Source organism: Oncorhynchus mykiss, chromosome 6, assembly GCF_057628025.1.
Source record: "Oncorhynchus mykiss isolate SJ-2025 chromosome 6, ASM5762802v1, whole genome shotgun sequence".
NCBI classification, from domain to species: domain Eukaryota; kingdom Metazoa; phylum Chordata; class Actinopteri; order Salmoniformes; family Salmonidae; genus Oncorhynchus; species Oncorhynchus mykiss.
This window is the reverse complement of record NC_143027.1, coordinates 83,940,525-83,955,822: the sequence shown is the minus strand read 5'-3', so window position 1 is coordinate 83,955,822 and position 15,298 is coordinate 83,940,525. Positions and strand designations below refer to the sequence as shown.

The following is a 15,298-nucleotide window of genomic DNA, read 5'->3' as shown; positions in this document are numbered from 1 at the left end:
AGTAAATTCAAAAATCAATCAAAGCTCCCCTAGTTTATATTAGTAACTCTGAATACAAACCTACTTTTCAAAATTGTCAATTTATTCATCTGATGTTTTATTCATCATTCATCTTCATAATGTATTTATGCCACCAGACCTGCTATGGAAATAACGGTTGTGTCCCAAATGGCTCCCTATTCAGTTAGTGCTGACTCAAAAAGGGCTTGTATGGAAACCTCACCCTATTCAGTTAGTGCTGACTCAAAAAGGGCTTGTATGGAAACCTCACCTATTTGGGACATTAGAAATACAGTGCCTTCAGAAAGTATTCACACCCCTGGACTTTTTCCATATTTTGTTGTGTTACAGCCTGAATTTAAATTGATTCAATTTAGATGTTTTTGTCACTGTCCTACACACAATACCTCATAATGTCGAAGTGTTTACAAATTAATTACAAATGAAAATCTGAAATGTCTTGAGTCAAGAAGTATTCAAGCCCTTTGTTATGCAAGCCTAAGTAAATTCAGGAGGAAACATTTGTCACAAGTTGTATGGACTCACTCTGTCTGCAATAATAGTGTTTAACTTCTCTAGGGGGTGTGGGACAGTAGCGTCCCACCTGGCCAACATCCAGTGAAATTGCAGAGCACCAAGTTTAAATTACTATAATTACTATATATTTAACTTTCATGAAATCACAATTGTAATACATCAAAATAAAGCTTAACTTGTTGTTAATCCAGCCGCCGTGTCATATTTCAAAAAGGCTTTACAGTGAAAGCAAACCATGCGATTATCTAAGGACAGCACTCAGCACACAAAACATTACATACAGTAACCAGACAAGTAGATTAGTCACAAAAGTTAGAAATAGCAATAAAATGAATCACTTACCTTTGATGATCTTTGTATGGTTGCACTCACAAGACTCCCAGTTACACAATAAATGTTTGTTTTGTTCGATAAAATCCCTCTTTATATCCAAAAACCTAAATTTTTTGGGTGCGTTTTGTTCTGTAATCCAACGGCTCAAATCCGGTCACAAGAGGCAGTTGAAAATTCCAAATAGTATCTGTAAAGTTCGTAGAAACATGTCAAACGATGTTTATAATTAATCCTCAGGTTGTTTTTAGCCTAAATAATCGATAATATTTCAACCGGAAAATAGCGTCATCAATATAAAAGAAGAACAAGAAAGGTGCGCTCTCGGTCGCGCGCAGGAAACCGCTCTGGGGACATCCCACTATCCACGAACTCAAAGTTGTCATTCTCTCTAATTTTTCAGAATAAAAGCCTGAAACAATGTCTAAAGACCGTACTAGAGTACTAGTGGAAGCCATAGGGAACGGAATCTGGGTCCTATCCCTTTAAAAGGTGGATAGGCTTTCATTGGAAAAACAGCCATTTAAAATAAGGGCACTTCCTGGATAGAGTTTCCTCAAGTTTTCACCTGCCATTTCAGTTATGTTATACTCACAGGCATTATTTTAACAGTTCTAGAAACTTTGGAGTGTTTTCTATCCAAATCTACTAATTATATGCATATCCTAGCTTCTGGGCCTGAGTAGCAGGCAGTTTATTTTGGGCACGCTTTTCATCCGGAGGTGAAAATACAATTTTCTGTAAGGTCCCTCAGTCGAGATATGAATTTCAAATAAGATTCAACCACAAGACCACAAAGGTTTTCCAATGCCTAGCAAAGAAGGGCATCTATTGGTATATGGGTAAAAAATAAAGTAGATATTGAAAATTCCTTTGGGCTTGGTGGAGTTATTCATTACACTTTAGATGGTATATCAATACACCCAGTCACTACAAAGACACAGGCGTCCTTCCTAACTCAGTTGCCAGAGAGGAAGGAAACCGCTCAGGGATTTCACCATGAAGCCAATGGTGACTTTAAAACAGTTTGTTTAAAACTGAGGATGGATCAACAACATTGCAGTTACTCCACAATACTAACCTAACTGACAGAGTGAAAAGAAGGAAGCCTGTACAGAATGCAAATATTCAAAAACATGCATCCTGTTTTCAGCAAAGCAATTCACTTTGTGTCCTGCATACAAAGTGTCACTTTGGGGCAAATCCAATACAACACATTACTGAGTACCACAACATGTTTTCAAGCATAGTGGTGGCTGCATCATGTTATGGGTATGCTTGTAATTTTTAAGGACTATGGAATTTTTCAGGATAAAAAAATAAACTGAATGGAGCTAAGCACAGCCAAAATCCTAGAGGAAAACCTAGTTAAGTCTCCTTTCCAACAGACACTGGGAGAGGAATTCAACTTTCAGAAGGACAATAACCTAAAACACAAGGCCACATCTACAATGGAGTTGCTTACCAAGAAGACAGTGAATGTTCCTGAGTGGCTGAGTTAGTTTTCACTTAAATCTGCTTGAAAATCTATGACAAGACCTGGTTGTCTAGGTCTTGTCATGGTTGTCTAGCAATGATCAACAACCAATTTGACAGAGCTTGAAGAACTTGGGCAAATGTTTCACAATCCAGGTGTAGAAAGCTCTGAGAGGTTTATCCAGAAAGACTCACAGCTGTAATCGCTGCAAGGGGTGAGTGTAACATGTATTGACTCATTGGGTTGAATACTTATCTAAGTATATTAGTGTTTTATTTGACACATTTTTGACCTTACCAAGTATTTTGTCTAGATCTTTGAAAAACATTACAATTAAATTCATTTGAATCCCACTTTGTAACAACGTAATGTTGTAAAAGTCAAGGGGTGTGAATACTTTCTGAAGGCAATGTATGTTATTCACACATGACGTTCATGATCAAATAAATGAACATAGAATTTGAGGACCTGTCCATCCGTAGCTCAGAGATTGTGTTCTGGTCTGCTGTGTTCTTTAATCCCTGTATGTTCTTTATGTCCTCAGAAGACAAACTCAAACGCTGAAAAGCAACTGAATAACTTCTCTTCTCCTAACTTCCCTTTAGTCTTCTCTAGTACAGAGTATTATGGTTCTTAGAGTACGTGCACGTACTCCTATCTCCAAGAATGGCTGGCAATGAATTCAGTTTAAGTAAAAGTGTGTATCCAGCCATAGGTAGGTGTTGAACAACCAAGTTTGACGTCGGTTCACTAGAGTTTACCTTACTGTAACTAAAACTAAGCTTTTAACACCGAAAGTTCCAATTCAAACCAATGGAGGCAAATGATTTTGTAGGCAGCCCGTCCTGCCTAAGCACCGCTAGGGGAAACACTGGTAAATGCAGATGGTTGTCACTGGATGCTCATGTTAGGAAAAAAACTGCATTATCATGAAATCAGAATTGGGTTTAGGGTTATGGTGCATACACATCAATGCTAAAACAAATGCACAAACACACACCAAATCGGCCCACAGTACAGCCTCAAAGACCCCTTCTGTCTGTCCCATACTTTTTCACTGATTTGTGAATTTTAAGATAAGAAATTATGTTTACATTTATATCCTGTTCACCGTGGCCAACCAGTGACGACCACCACCACCCCCCCCCCCTCCTGACCACCAGCGACGCCTCCCCCTATGTGTCTAAATCCTCCTCTCTGTTCCAGAGAGAACCACAGCGAGATAGAGCGGCGTCGCCGTAACAAGATGACCCAGTACATCACGGAGCTGTCGGACATGGTGCCCACCTGCAGCGCTCTGGCCCGCAAGCCAGACAAACTGACTATCCTCCGCATGGCCGTGTCCCACATGAAGTCCATGAGAGGGACCGGGAACACGTCCACTGACGGGGCGTACAAGCCCTCCTTCCTGACCGAACAGGTATTATAGGTGGGGGTGACGATGGCCGCGTTCCAGGCTGACTACATTGCAGACAACTACCAGCTAACTGCATCGTATGATATCGCAATCTGATAACCCAACTGCGCTGTCGATGAAATGGCACACGACCATTTGGTTGAGGCCATGCAATGACTGCAATGTAGTCGGCCTGGAACACGACCAATGTGTGTGTGTTTTGTGGGTGGGTTGGTCATGGGGGCTGATGTGCGCGTATCTGTGTGTGTGTGCGTTTTGCGTGTGTGTGTGTGTCTGTGTGAGTAATTTAGCAGGGTCTACAAACCCTCCTCCTCAGCAAACAGGTAATAATAAAACAACTTTATTTGTATAGCACATTTCATACAGAGACCGCAACTCAAGGTGCTGTACATAATAAAATAGTAATAATAGTCATTAAAAAGTAAACAATAAAAATACAAAGTAACATACAAGGCAATAAAAGCAGCATAATATGATCAAAATGAATACAAACACATAGGAATTAGAGATGGAAAAAAAAGTACATAAATAAACTAGTACAAAGCCAAACTGAAAAGGTGAGTCTATGAACTGGTTTTGTTCTATTCTCTTTGACTCTGCATTTGGGTTCTGTACGTTGGGTCTGCACATCTGTGCAGCTCTACAAATGATATCCGCTGACACAATTTCCTGTCAGCATATTGATCTTATCAATTTGAAATAAATAAAGCTTTTGCAGGCTGTCTGTCATGTCCCCTGCCTCTGCCCTTGGCGTGTGTGTCTGTTTGTCCCGGATTTTCACCAATGGTATGTCAATCAATACTGCATATCCCTCATCTTTACTGTGACGTGTGTCTGCTCTGCCGTCACACACGTGTGTGTGTTCTGTTTCTCTTTTCTCCTCTCGTCTAATAGGAGTTGAAGCACCTCATCCTGGAGGCGGCCGACGGCTTCCTGTTTGTGGTCGCCGCGGAGACGGGCCGCGTGATCTACGTGTCTGACTCGGTGACGCCGGTGCTCAACCACCCGCAGTCGGAGTGGTTTGGCAGCACGCTGTATGAACAGGTGCATCCTGACGACGTGGACAAGTTGCGGGAACAGCTCAGCACCTCAGAGAATTCCATGACAGGTAGGAATACTGCTATATACATTGATATTCTCTAGTGAAAGCTTGGTTGGTTCGCAGTACTGTTCAGGAATACTGCTATACACATTGATATTCCCTAGTGAAAGCTTGGTTGGTTCGCAGTACTGTTCAAGAATACTGCTATACACATTGATATTCTCTAGTGAAAGCTATGTTGGTTCGCAGTACTGTTCAGGAATACTGCTATACACATTGATATTCCCTAGTGAAAGCTATGTTGGTTCGCAGTACTGTTCAGGAATACTGCTATACACATTGATATTCCCTAGTGAAAGCTATGTTGGTTCGCAGTACTGTTCAGGAATACTGCTATATACATTGATATTCTCTAGTGAAAGCTATGTTGGTTCGCAGTACTGTTCAGGAATACTGCTATACACATTGATATTCTCTAGTGAAAGCTATGTTGGTTCACAGTACTGTTCAGGAATACTGCTATACACATTGATATTCCCTAGTGAAAGCTATGTTGGTTCGCAGTACTGTTCAGGAATACTGCTATACACATTGATATTCCCTAGTGAAAGCTATGTTGGTTTGCAGTACTGTTCAGGAATACTGCTATACACATTGATATTCCCTAGTGAAAGCTATGTTGGTCCGCAGTATTGTTCAGGAATACTGCTATACACATTGATATTCCCTAGTGAAAGCTATGTTGGTTCGCAGTACTGTTCAGGAATACTGCTATACACATTGATATTCCCTAGTGAAAGCTATGTTGGTTTGCAGTACTGTTCAGGAATACTGCTATACACATTGATATTCCCTAGTGAAAGCTATGTTGGTCCGCAGTATTGTTCAGGAATACTGCTATACACATTGATATTCCCTAGTGAAAGCTATGTTGGTTCGCAGTACTGTTCAGGAATACTGCTATACACATTGACATTCTCTAGTGAAAGCTATGTTGGTTCGCAGTACTGTTCAGGACTACTGCTATACACATTGATATTCCCTAGTGAAAGCTATGTTGGTCCGCAGTATTGTTCAGGAATACTGCTATACACATTGATATTCCCTAGTGAAAGCTATGTTGGTTCGCAGTACTGTTCAGGAATACTGCTATACACATTGACATTCTCTAGTGAAAGCTATGTTGGTTCGCAGTACTGTTCAGGACTACTGCTATACACATTGATATTCCCTAGTGAAAGCTATGTTGGTTTGCAGTACTGTTCAGGAATACTGCTATACACATTGACATTCTCTAGTGAAAGCTATGTTGGTTCGCAGTACTGTTCAGGACTACTGCTATACACATTGATATTCCCTAGTGAAAGCTATGTTGGTTCGCAAGTACTGTTCAGGAATACTGCTATACATATTGATATTCCCTAGTGAATGTTTTGTCTTCACCCTCTGAATGGCACACGTAAACAATCCATCTCAATTGTCTCAAGGCTTAAAAATCCTTCTTTAAACTGTCTCCTCCCCTCCATCTACACTGATTTGAAGTGGATTTAACAAGTGGGATCATAGCTTTCACCTGGTTTCACCTAGTCAGTGTATGTCATGGAAAGAGCAGGTGTTCCTAATGTTTAGTACGCTCCGTGTATAATGCAGCACTACAACTCTGATGGAATTCCATGCACGGATGCCCAACACACGCCGATGCACTCCCAGTTGAAGGAATGTTAGTGAGCCCCTGGCGGGCAAAATAAATGCTACAAATACAACATAAAAACAAACCTTAAGAAATTCCACATCACCTTCAACAACTGGGAGGAAACTGTGCTAAACAGACACAACTGGGAGGAAACCGTGCTCAACAGACACGACTGGGAGGAAACTGTGCTAAACAGACACAACTGGGAGGAAACTGTGCTAAACAGACACAACTGGGAGGAAACCGTGCTCAACAGACACAACTGGGAGGAAACCATGCTCAACAGACACAACTGGGAGGAAACCATGCACAACAGACACAGCTGGGAGGAAACTGTGCTAAACAGACACAACTGGGAGGAAACCGTGCTAAACAGACACAACTGGAGAGAAAAACATTTAGATAGTGATGGTCCCATCCTGTTCTATACCCAACTCTCTGACATAGTGACGGTCCCATCCTGTTCTATACCCAACTCTCTGACATAGTGATGGTCCCATCCTGTTCTATACCCAACTCTCTGACATAGTGATGGTCACATCCTGTTCTATACCCAACTCTCTGACAGATAGTGACAGTCCCATCCTGTTCTATACCCAACTCTCTGACAGATAGTGACAGTCCCATCCTGTTCTATACCCAACTCTCTGACAGATAGTGACAGTCCCATCCTGCTCTATTCCCAACTCTCTTGACGGCTCCCATGGTCCTCACTCTTATTCTCATTCCCAGAAGTCCGTGACAGATTCTTTTGCATCCTATAAAGGGAAAGGGGGATACCTAGTCAGTTCCACAACTGAATGCATTCAACTGAAATATGTCTTCCGCATTAAACCCAACCTCTTTGAATATAGCTCAGTAAGCCGTACTTTAGCTATGGAATTCTACTCTAAACTGTTTCATCAATAGTTAAGATAGTTAAGACCTCTCTGGTTAGGATGACTAACAAGAATGACTGTTTCCCTGCCTGGAAGAAAGGTGTAGGACACTGTATTGTATCTGACTAGGAGGGATACACTGTCCACTAGAGGGCACTGTAGCCATGTGAATACCACCATCAATCTGTCCTCACATAGACTCTACAGCCCCTCTTCTGAATCTAACGGTCCACAACACACAAGCATCACACAATCTTCTCTCCCTCTGGAGAACATTGAGGACGCACACGCTTAGAGACTCACACTTTGATACACACACTTACACACACGTGCCCTTTGAAGTCAGTCAGAGCATTAGAGCCTTGGCTCATTGTGAAACCAAGTGTAACTAAACTAACTATGTTTTCTTCTGTCTGGCCTTCTTTCTCCCCCTGTTTTGTAGTTGATGTAAATGTGTGTGTGTGTGTTAGCGTTAGCCTGCCTGCCTGTATGTGCATGATTAGAATCAAGTGTGTTTGCCAGCTCGCTGACAGAGAGAGACCAGACAGATCAGTTCAGTCTACTGTTGCTTTGTTTGGAGCAGTTGTTGCTGTTGGCAGCTTAGTGATGGAGCAGTTGTTGCTGTCGGCAGCTTAGTGATGGAGCAGTTGTTGCTGTCGGCAGCTTAGTGATGGAGCAGTTGTTGCTGTCAGCAGCTTAGTGATGGAGCAGTTGTTGCTGTCGGCAGCTTAGTGATGGAGCAGTTGTTGCTGTCGGCAGCTTAGTGATGGAGCAGTTGTTGCTGTCGGCAGCTTAGTGATGGAGCAGTTGTTGCTGTCGGCAGCTTAGTGATGGAGCAGTTGTTGCTGTCGGCAGCTTAGTGATGGAGCAGTTGTTGCTGTCGGCAGCTTAGTGATGGAGCAGTTGTTGCTGTCTGCAGCTTAGTGATGGAGCAGTTGTTGCTGTCGGCAGCTTAGTGATGGAGCAGTTGTTGCTGTCGGCAGCTTAGTGATGGAGCAGTTGTTGCTGTCGGGAGCTTAGTGATGGAGCAGTTGTTGCTGTCGGCAGCTTAGTGATGGAGCAGTTGTTGCTGTCGGCAGCTTAGTGATGGAGCAGTTGTTGCTGTCGGCAGCTTAGTGATGGAGCAGTTGTTGCTGTCTGCAGCTTAGTGATGGAGCAGTTGTTGCTGTCGGCAGCTTAGTGATGGAGCAGTTGTTGCTGTCTGCAGCTTAGTGATGGAGTAGTTGTTGCTGTCTGCAGCTTAGTGATGGAGCAGTTGTTGCTGTCTGCAGCTTAGTGATGGAGCAGTTGTTGCTGTCGGCAGCTTAGTGATGGAACAGTTGTTGCTGTCGGCAGCTTAGTGATGGAGCAGTTGTTGCTGTCAGCAGCTTAGTGATGGAGCAGTTGTTGCTGTCGGCAGCTTAGTGATGGAGCAGTTGTTTCTGTCGGCAGCTTAGTGATGGAGCAGTTGTTGCTGTCGGCAGCTTAGTGATGGAGCAGTTGTTGCTGTCGGCAGCTTAGTGATGGAGCAGTTGTTGCTGTCTGCAGCTTAGTGATGGAGCAGTTGTTGCTGTCGGCAGCTTAGTGATGGAGCAGTTGTTGCTGTCGGCAGCTTAGTGATGGAGCAGTTGTTGCTGTCGGGAGCTTAGTGATGGAGCAGTTGTTGCTGTCGGCAGCTTAGTGATGGAGCAGTTGTTGCTGTCGGCAGCTTAGTGATGGAGCAGTTGTTGCTGTCGGCAGCTTAGTGATGGAGCAGTTGTTGCTGTCGGCAGCTTAGTGATGGAGCAGTTGTTGCTGTCGGCAACTTAGTGATGGGAGTCATAGTGATGGGAAGAGAAGGTTGTTGAGGAGGTCAATTCAGGTCAATAACTCCTTATTTCTCCCATAAGGACCAATGGTACATTTTGGCCACCCCAAAAAATGTACAACAAAAAAAATCTAATGTATCTATCATTGTGTACAATGTGATGTGTTAGCATATGTAATACATGTCAGTACATGGTTATGGTCGTTGATAGGACTGTTAGGGGTTATCCAGGGTTATAAGTGGTTTTCAGAAGTAAAGTAGTCATATTTGCAACAGAAGGCGTGGGTGGGACATGTACTCATCTCTAATAATGTTCCGTAAACTTTGGTTTTGGAGTGGGAGTGAGACTGAGTGAGAGTAATGTGAAATTCAATTGAACATGATTTCCCAAATGGTACTCTTTTCCCTATGAAGTGCACTACTTTTGACACAAGTCCTATGGGCCCTGGTCAAAGCTAGTGCACTATATAGGGAATAGGATGCCATTTGGGATGCAGGCTCTCCGAGTTCCCCCTCATCTGTTCTGAGCCGCCCCATGTAAAACTGCTGACATTTCTCCTCCGCTCTGACAGACACGGATGTTCCCGTCGCCTCCCAAACCACACGTCTCAGATTAACACTGATTGCTGCACAGGGGTAGAATATACTCCCCTGAAATGGGAACGTTTAACTGATTTCATCTCCTAGCTGGTGTCTTCTCAGTGTAGCCTGATCATTTGTCCTGGAGTGGAAAACAGCTCCAGATAAAATATTTAGCCTGCATCAGCCCCTGATCAGCCTGTGATTAGCCTCATGTTTCACTGTGATTGAGTGAGCCCGGTTACTCCTCCCACACCCTCGCATGACTAATGAGCTGTTTGCATGCCGAGGTTACTGATTGGACGAGCATGCATATTATATGAATAGGGATTGGACCAGGCCCGAAAGTGAATGAGGACCCGCTGGCAAAGTGAGAGATGAAATGCTTCAACCTCCATTCCGTCTGTCGGTGTGAGGGTGGGATGGAAAGGGGGGTGGAGTGGTAGGTATACAGTTGGATTCACTTCACATGGCTTCACTCTGAGTTTAGTCTGTCAGAAAGAGATGGGGAGAGATGGATTCTCATCCATCGTATAAAGATGAAAGGATGGACAGATGTAGAGGGATGGATAGAGGATGAAGGGATGGATAGAGGATGAAGGGATGGATAGAGGATGAAGGGATGGATAGAGGATGACGGGATGGCTAGAGGATGAAGGGATGGATGACAGGATGGATAGAGGATGAAGGGATGGATAGAGGATGAAGGGATGGATAGAGGATGAAGGGATGGATGACGGGATGGATAGAGGATGAAGGGATGGATAGAGGATGAAGGGATGGATAGCGGATGAAGGGATGGATAGAGGATGAAGGGATGGATAGAGGATGAAGGGATGGATAGAGGATGAAGGGATGGATAGAGGATGAAGGGATGGATGATGGGATGGATAGAGGATGAAGGGATGGATAGAGGATGAAGGGATGGATGACGGGATGGATAGAGGATGAAGGGATGGATAGAGGATGAAGGGATGGATGACGGAATGGATAGAGGATGAAGGGATGGATAGAGGGATGAAGGGATGGATAGAGGGATGAAGGGATGGATAGAGGGATGAAGGGATGGATAGAGGGATGAAGGGATGGATAGTGGATGAAGGGCTGGATAGAGAGGGATGAAGGGATGGATAGAGGGAGGATAGCGGATGAAGGGATGAATAGCGGATGAAGGGATGGATAGAGATGGATGAAGGGATAGAGGATGAAGGGAGGGATAGAGATGGATGAAGGGATAGAGGATGAAGGGAGGGATAGTGGATGAACGGAGGGATAGAGGAGGGATAGTTGTCTACGTGTAGTCTCTGGGTCCTGTCTGGATAATGAAACTACATGTAGCCTCAGCCTCTGTGTCCTGTCTGGATAATGAAACTACATGTAGCCTCAGCCTCTGTGTCCTGTCTGGATAATGAAACTACATGTAGCCTCAGCCTCTGGGTCCTTTCAGGATAATGCACACTGACTCTGAAGTATTTGTTTTCACTCTACTTTTGTGTGTGTGTGTGTGTGTGTGTGTGTGTGTGTGTGTGTGTGTGTCAGGGTTTCTGTTTGAAAAATGTGGCACGGGACATAGACAAAGTTCCTTTGTCCAGTGTCTGTGTTCTTTTGGCCATCTTAATCTTTGTGTTTGTTTTATTGGCTTTTTCTTTGCAACTCTGCCTAGAAAGCCAGCATCCCGGAGTCGCCTCTTCACTGTTGACGTTGAGACTGGTGTTTTGTGGGTACTATTTAATGAAGCTGCCAGTTGAGAACTTGTGAGGCGTCTGTTTCTCAGCTAGACACTCTAATGTACTTGTCCTCTTGCTCAGTTGTGCACCGGAGCTTCCCACTCCTCTTTCTATTCTGGTTAGAGTCAGTTTGCGCTCTTCTGTGAAGGGAGTAGTACACAGTGTTGTACAAGATCTTCAATTTCATGGAATAGCCTTCATTTAAGAAGAAAGTTATTTGTTTCTGGCCATTTTGAGCCTGTAATCGAACCCACAAATGCTGATGCTCCAGATACTCAACTAGTCTAAAGAAGGCCAGTTTTATTGCTTCTTTAATCAGAACAACAGTTTTCAGCTCTGCTAACATAATTGCAAAAGGGTTTTCTAATGATCAATTAGCCTTTTAAAATGATAAACTTGGATTAGCTAACACAACGTGCCATTGATTCTTCAAAGTTGCCACCCTTTGCCTTATTGACAGCTTGGCATTCTCTCAACCAGCTTCACGAGGTAGTCACCTGGAATGCATTTCAATTAACAGGTGTGCCCTGTTAAAAGTTCATTTGTGGAATTTCTTTCCTCAATGCTTTCGAGCCAATCAGTTGTGTTGTGACATGGTGGGGGCGGTATACAGAAGAGAGCCCTATTTAGTCAAATAAGCAAATAAGCAAAGAGAAACAGTCCATCATTACTTGAAGACATGAAGGTCAGTCAATCTGTAAAATCCCAAGAACTTTCAAAGTTTCTTCAAGTGCAGTCGCAAAAACCATCAAGCACTATGATGAAACTGAGGACCGCCAAAGGAAAGGAAGGCCCACAGTTACCTCTGCTGCAGAGGATAAGTTCATTAGAGTTAACTGCATCTTAGATTGCAGCTCAAATAAATGCTTCACAGAGTTCAAGTAACAGAAACATCTCAACATCAACTGTTCAGAGGAGACTGCGTGAATCAGGCCTTCATGGTTGAAACCACTACTAAAGGACACAAATAATAAGAAGAGACTTGCTTGGTCCAAGAAACACGAGCAATGGACATTAGACCGCTGGAAATCGGGCTAAGGGCTAATTTACCACGAAGGAGAGTGATGGAGTGCTGCATCAGATGACCAGGCTTCCACAATCACCTGACCTCAACCCAATTGAGATGGTTTGGGATGAGTTGGACCGCAGAGTGAAGGAAAAGCAGCCAAGAAGTGCTCAGCACGTGGGAACTCCTTCAAGACTGTTTGAAAAGCATTCCAGGTGAAGCTGGTTGAGAGAATGCCAAGAGTGTGCAAAGCTGTCATCAAGGCAAAGGGTGGCTACTTTGAAGAATCACAAAATATAAAATATATTTTTGGTTACTGCATGATTCCATGTGTTATTTCATAGTTTTGATGTCTTCGCTATTATTCTACAATGTAGAAAAAAGTAAAGAAAACCCCTTGAATGAATAGGTGTGTCCAAACTTTTGACTGGTACTGTGTGTGTGGCTTATAATAAAATCTATATATATACAAAAAAATATATGGGGGATTGGAAACGATGCAGACAATTACATGTATGGAAGCTACAATCTATCTACATTTTTAAAGTTTTTCTACCCCCCCCCAATAATAAACACTTATAGATCAAATGTATTTCCGTCAACTGGTATTTCCATTAATGAATAGGCAAAGAACCATTATTTTTGCTTTGTCTTTTTTTTTATTCCTGTTTATTGGCCGGCGCCAGTTTTATTTATTTGCTTTTCATATTACCAACTAATGGAAACCCTGGGTGTGTAGGTGTGTGCATATTTTGTGAATCTATGTCAAATACATGCATGTTTGTGTGTGAAACCAACCAAGTCAAGACAGCTGGCTCTACTCTTTCAGAACCATGATTAAATATTACGTGTATAACAAACTTCTAAACCTCCCTTCTCTGTAAATGATGATTGTACTTCCACTTTGCATGGGAAGCTACTGTTTAGCAGTTGGCAGCAACTTAACTCTATGTAGTTGGTGGGTCTTGGTCTAAACTCCCAGGGTCCATACTTACGACATTGCATGTCTCTTGATTTAAACCAGTGGTAACGCGACCTAGGCATGCAGTTTGATTTCCCGTAACAATAGTTGTTCTCCATATTAGGACGTGATCAGGTATATCTTCAACAATTCTGTGCTCGTCATTCCTTGACATTAAAGCTGCAATATGTTAACTTTTTGGGCGACCTGACCAAATTCACATAGAAATCTGAGTTATAGATCTCATTTAAAGTCTAAGAAGCAGTAGACCTGTTCTATGTCCACTATTTCTATGCTTGCAGTTCTAAAGTTTTGTTTTTGCATCTTTAGCGTTTGGTTTTGTACAGCAGCTTTAAACAGCTGAAAATACAATATTTTTTTGTTATAGAAAATATATTTCAGAGGTTTAGATTGTACAATGATTCTCTACACTATACTTGATTGTTTTGTCACAAACTGAAATTAGACAAACTATTTGAATCTAGTTTTTATTTTGTTGATTGTTAGTTCGCGAAGATAATATTATTTAAATATACTGTATATAGGTCCATTATCTTTCCGACTTACTTTATATCTGACATGGCAGCTGTTAAGGACTTCAGTGGCCTGTCACTGCTTTATCTTATCTCTGAGTGTCACACTCCATAGACACACATGGTTTGACAGCACATACCGCACATTCCTTCTGTATGTGTGTACATACGTGTTTGTGTGTGGCGCACCTAGACCTTAAACAACCCCTAGCCACTACACATAGAAACACATGGTTTTTAAACTGGACGGTAGTTGGCGCACACACACATATCACCACACACACACACACACACACACACATATCACCACACACATCACACACATATCACCACACACATCACACACACACACACACACATCACACACACACACACATCACACACACATACATCACACACAGTCTTTGCTGCTCCACTTTACTTGGATCTCCCTGGGATGCCGTCATTCCAGCTGATCGCCCTTCCTGTGTGGAGTGTATTGATCCCTTCATTTCCTCCCGCTTTCCCTGAAATCATCACTAAGTGGAGACCATCCCTGACCAATGGGGATAACACACACACACACACACACACTATAAACGGGAGCTCAACACAAATCAACACACTAACACAGCTGATGGTGTCCAGACATGTGCAGCAGTGTTTTTCTTCTCCCTCTACCCTGCAGTGTTTCACATGGAATTAGTTCCAGGATAAACTTTACCTGTGGCGTTCAACTGACAGATGGAGAGAAGCAGAGGATAGCTTCACACATAAACACACACACATACACAGCAGCTAGCCCGCCAGCTTTCCTTCTAACAAGAGAACATCTTAGTCATCTCCTCCAGACACAGCCCTGGAATTCACTGATTAAACTGATTAAACTTTCACCTTGTTAAGTCATTTACCGAAACCCAAGCCCTGTGTGTGTGATGACTTCTCTCCTGTCGCCTGTTCTCTGCTGTCCTGGAAGCCCAGCCAAGCCTAACCTCCGTCAGTTAGAACATGAGGTCACACAAACACAGCAGGGGAAACTCACTCTCACACAAACAAACTTGTTTGCACTTGTTGGTGTCTTAGTGTGTGGGGGTGTGTTGATCTCTCAGGGGAAATAATATATGATGTAGAAAATGTGTTCCTGGTCTGGTGTTTTGTTTGGGAAACATACCTCTACTCTCCTGTCTCTATCCTTTCGGCCCCCTTGAACTTTGCGACCTTTTGCCACATTTCAGGCTTCAAACATAAAGATATAAAACTGTATTTTTTTGTGAAGAATCAACAACAAGTGGGACACAATCATGAAGTGGAACGACATTTATTGGATATTTCAAACTTTTTTAACAAATCAAA

The 15,298-nt window shown here is 42.8% G+C and overlaps 1 protein-coding gene across 8 annotated transcripts in view; it reads left to right on the top strand.

Moving 5' to 3' along the window:
* Window positions 1-15,298, top strand: part of LOC110526723 (aryl-hydrocarbon receptor nuclear translocator 2) — a 123,191-nt gene that overhangs the window by 15,127 nt on the left and 92,766 nt on the right. For 2 of the 8 annotated variants that reach the window (XM_090239154.1, XM_090239158.1), the window contains 3 exons: window positions 3,563-3,764; window positions 4,052-4,084; window positions 4,656-4,869. In XM_090239154.1, the coding sequence (XP_090095280.1) occupies window positions 3,563-3,764; window positions 4,052-4,084; window positions 4,656-4,869 (449 nt within the window). Of the gene's footprint in view, window positions 1-3,550; window positions 3,765-4,051; window positions 4,085-4,655; window positions 4,870-15,298 lie in introns of all 8 variants that reach the window. The other 6 variants (XM_090239153.1, XM_090239157.1, XM_090239159.1 and 3 more) reach the window with 3 other exon arrangements.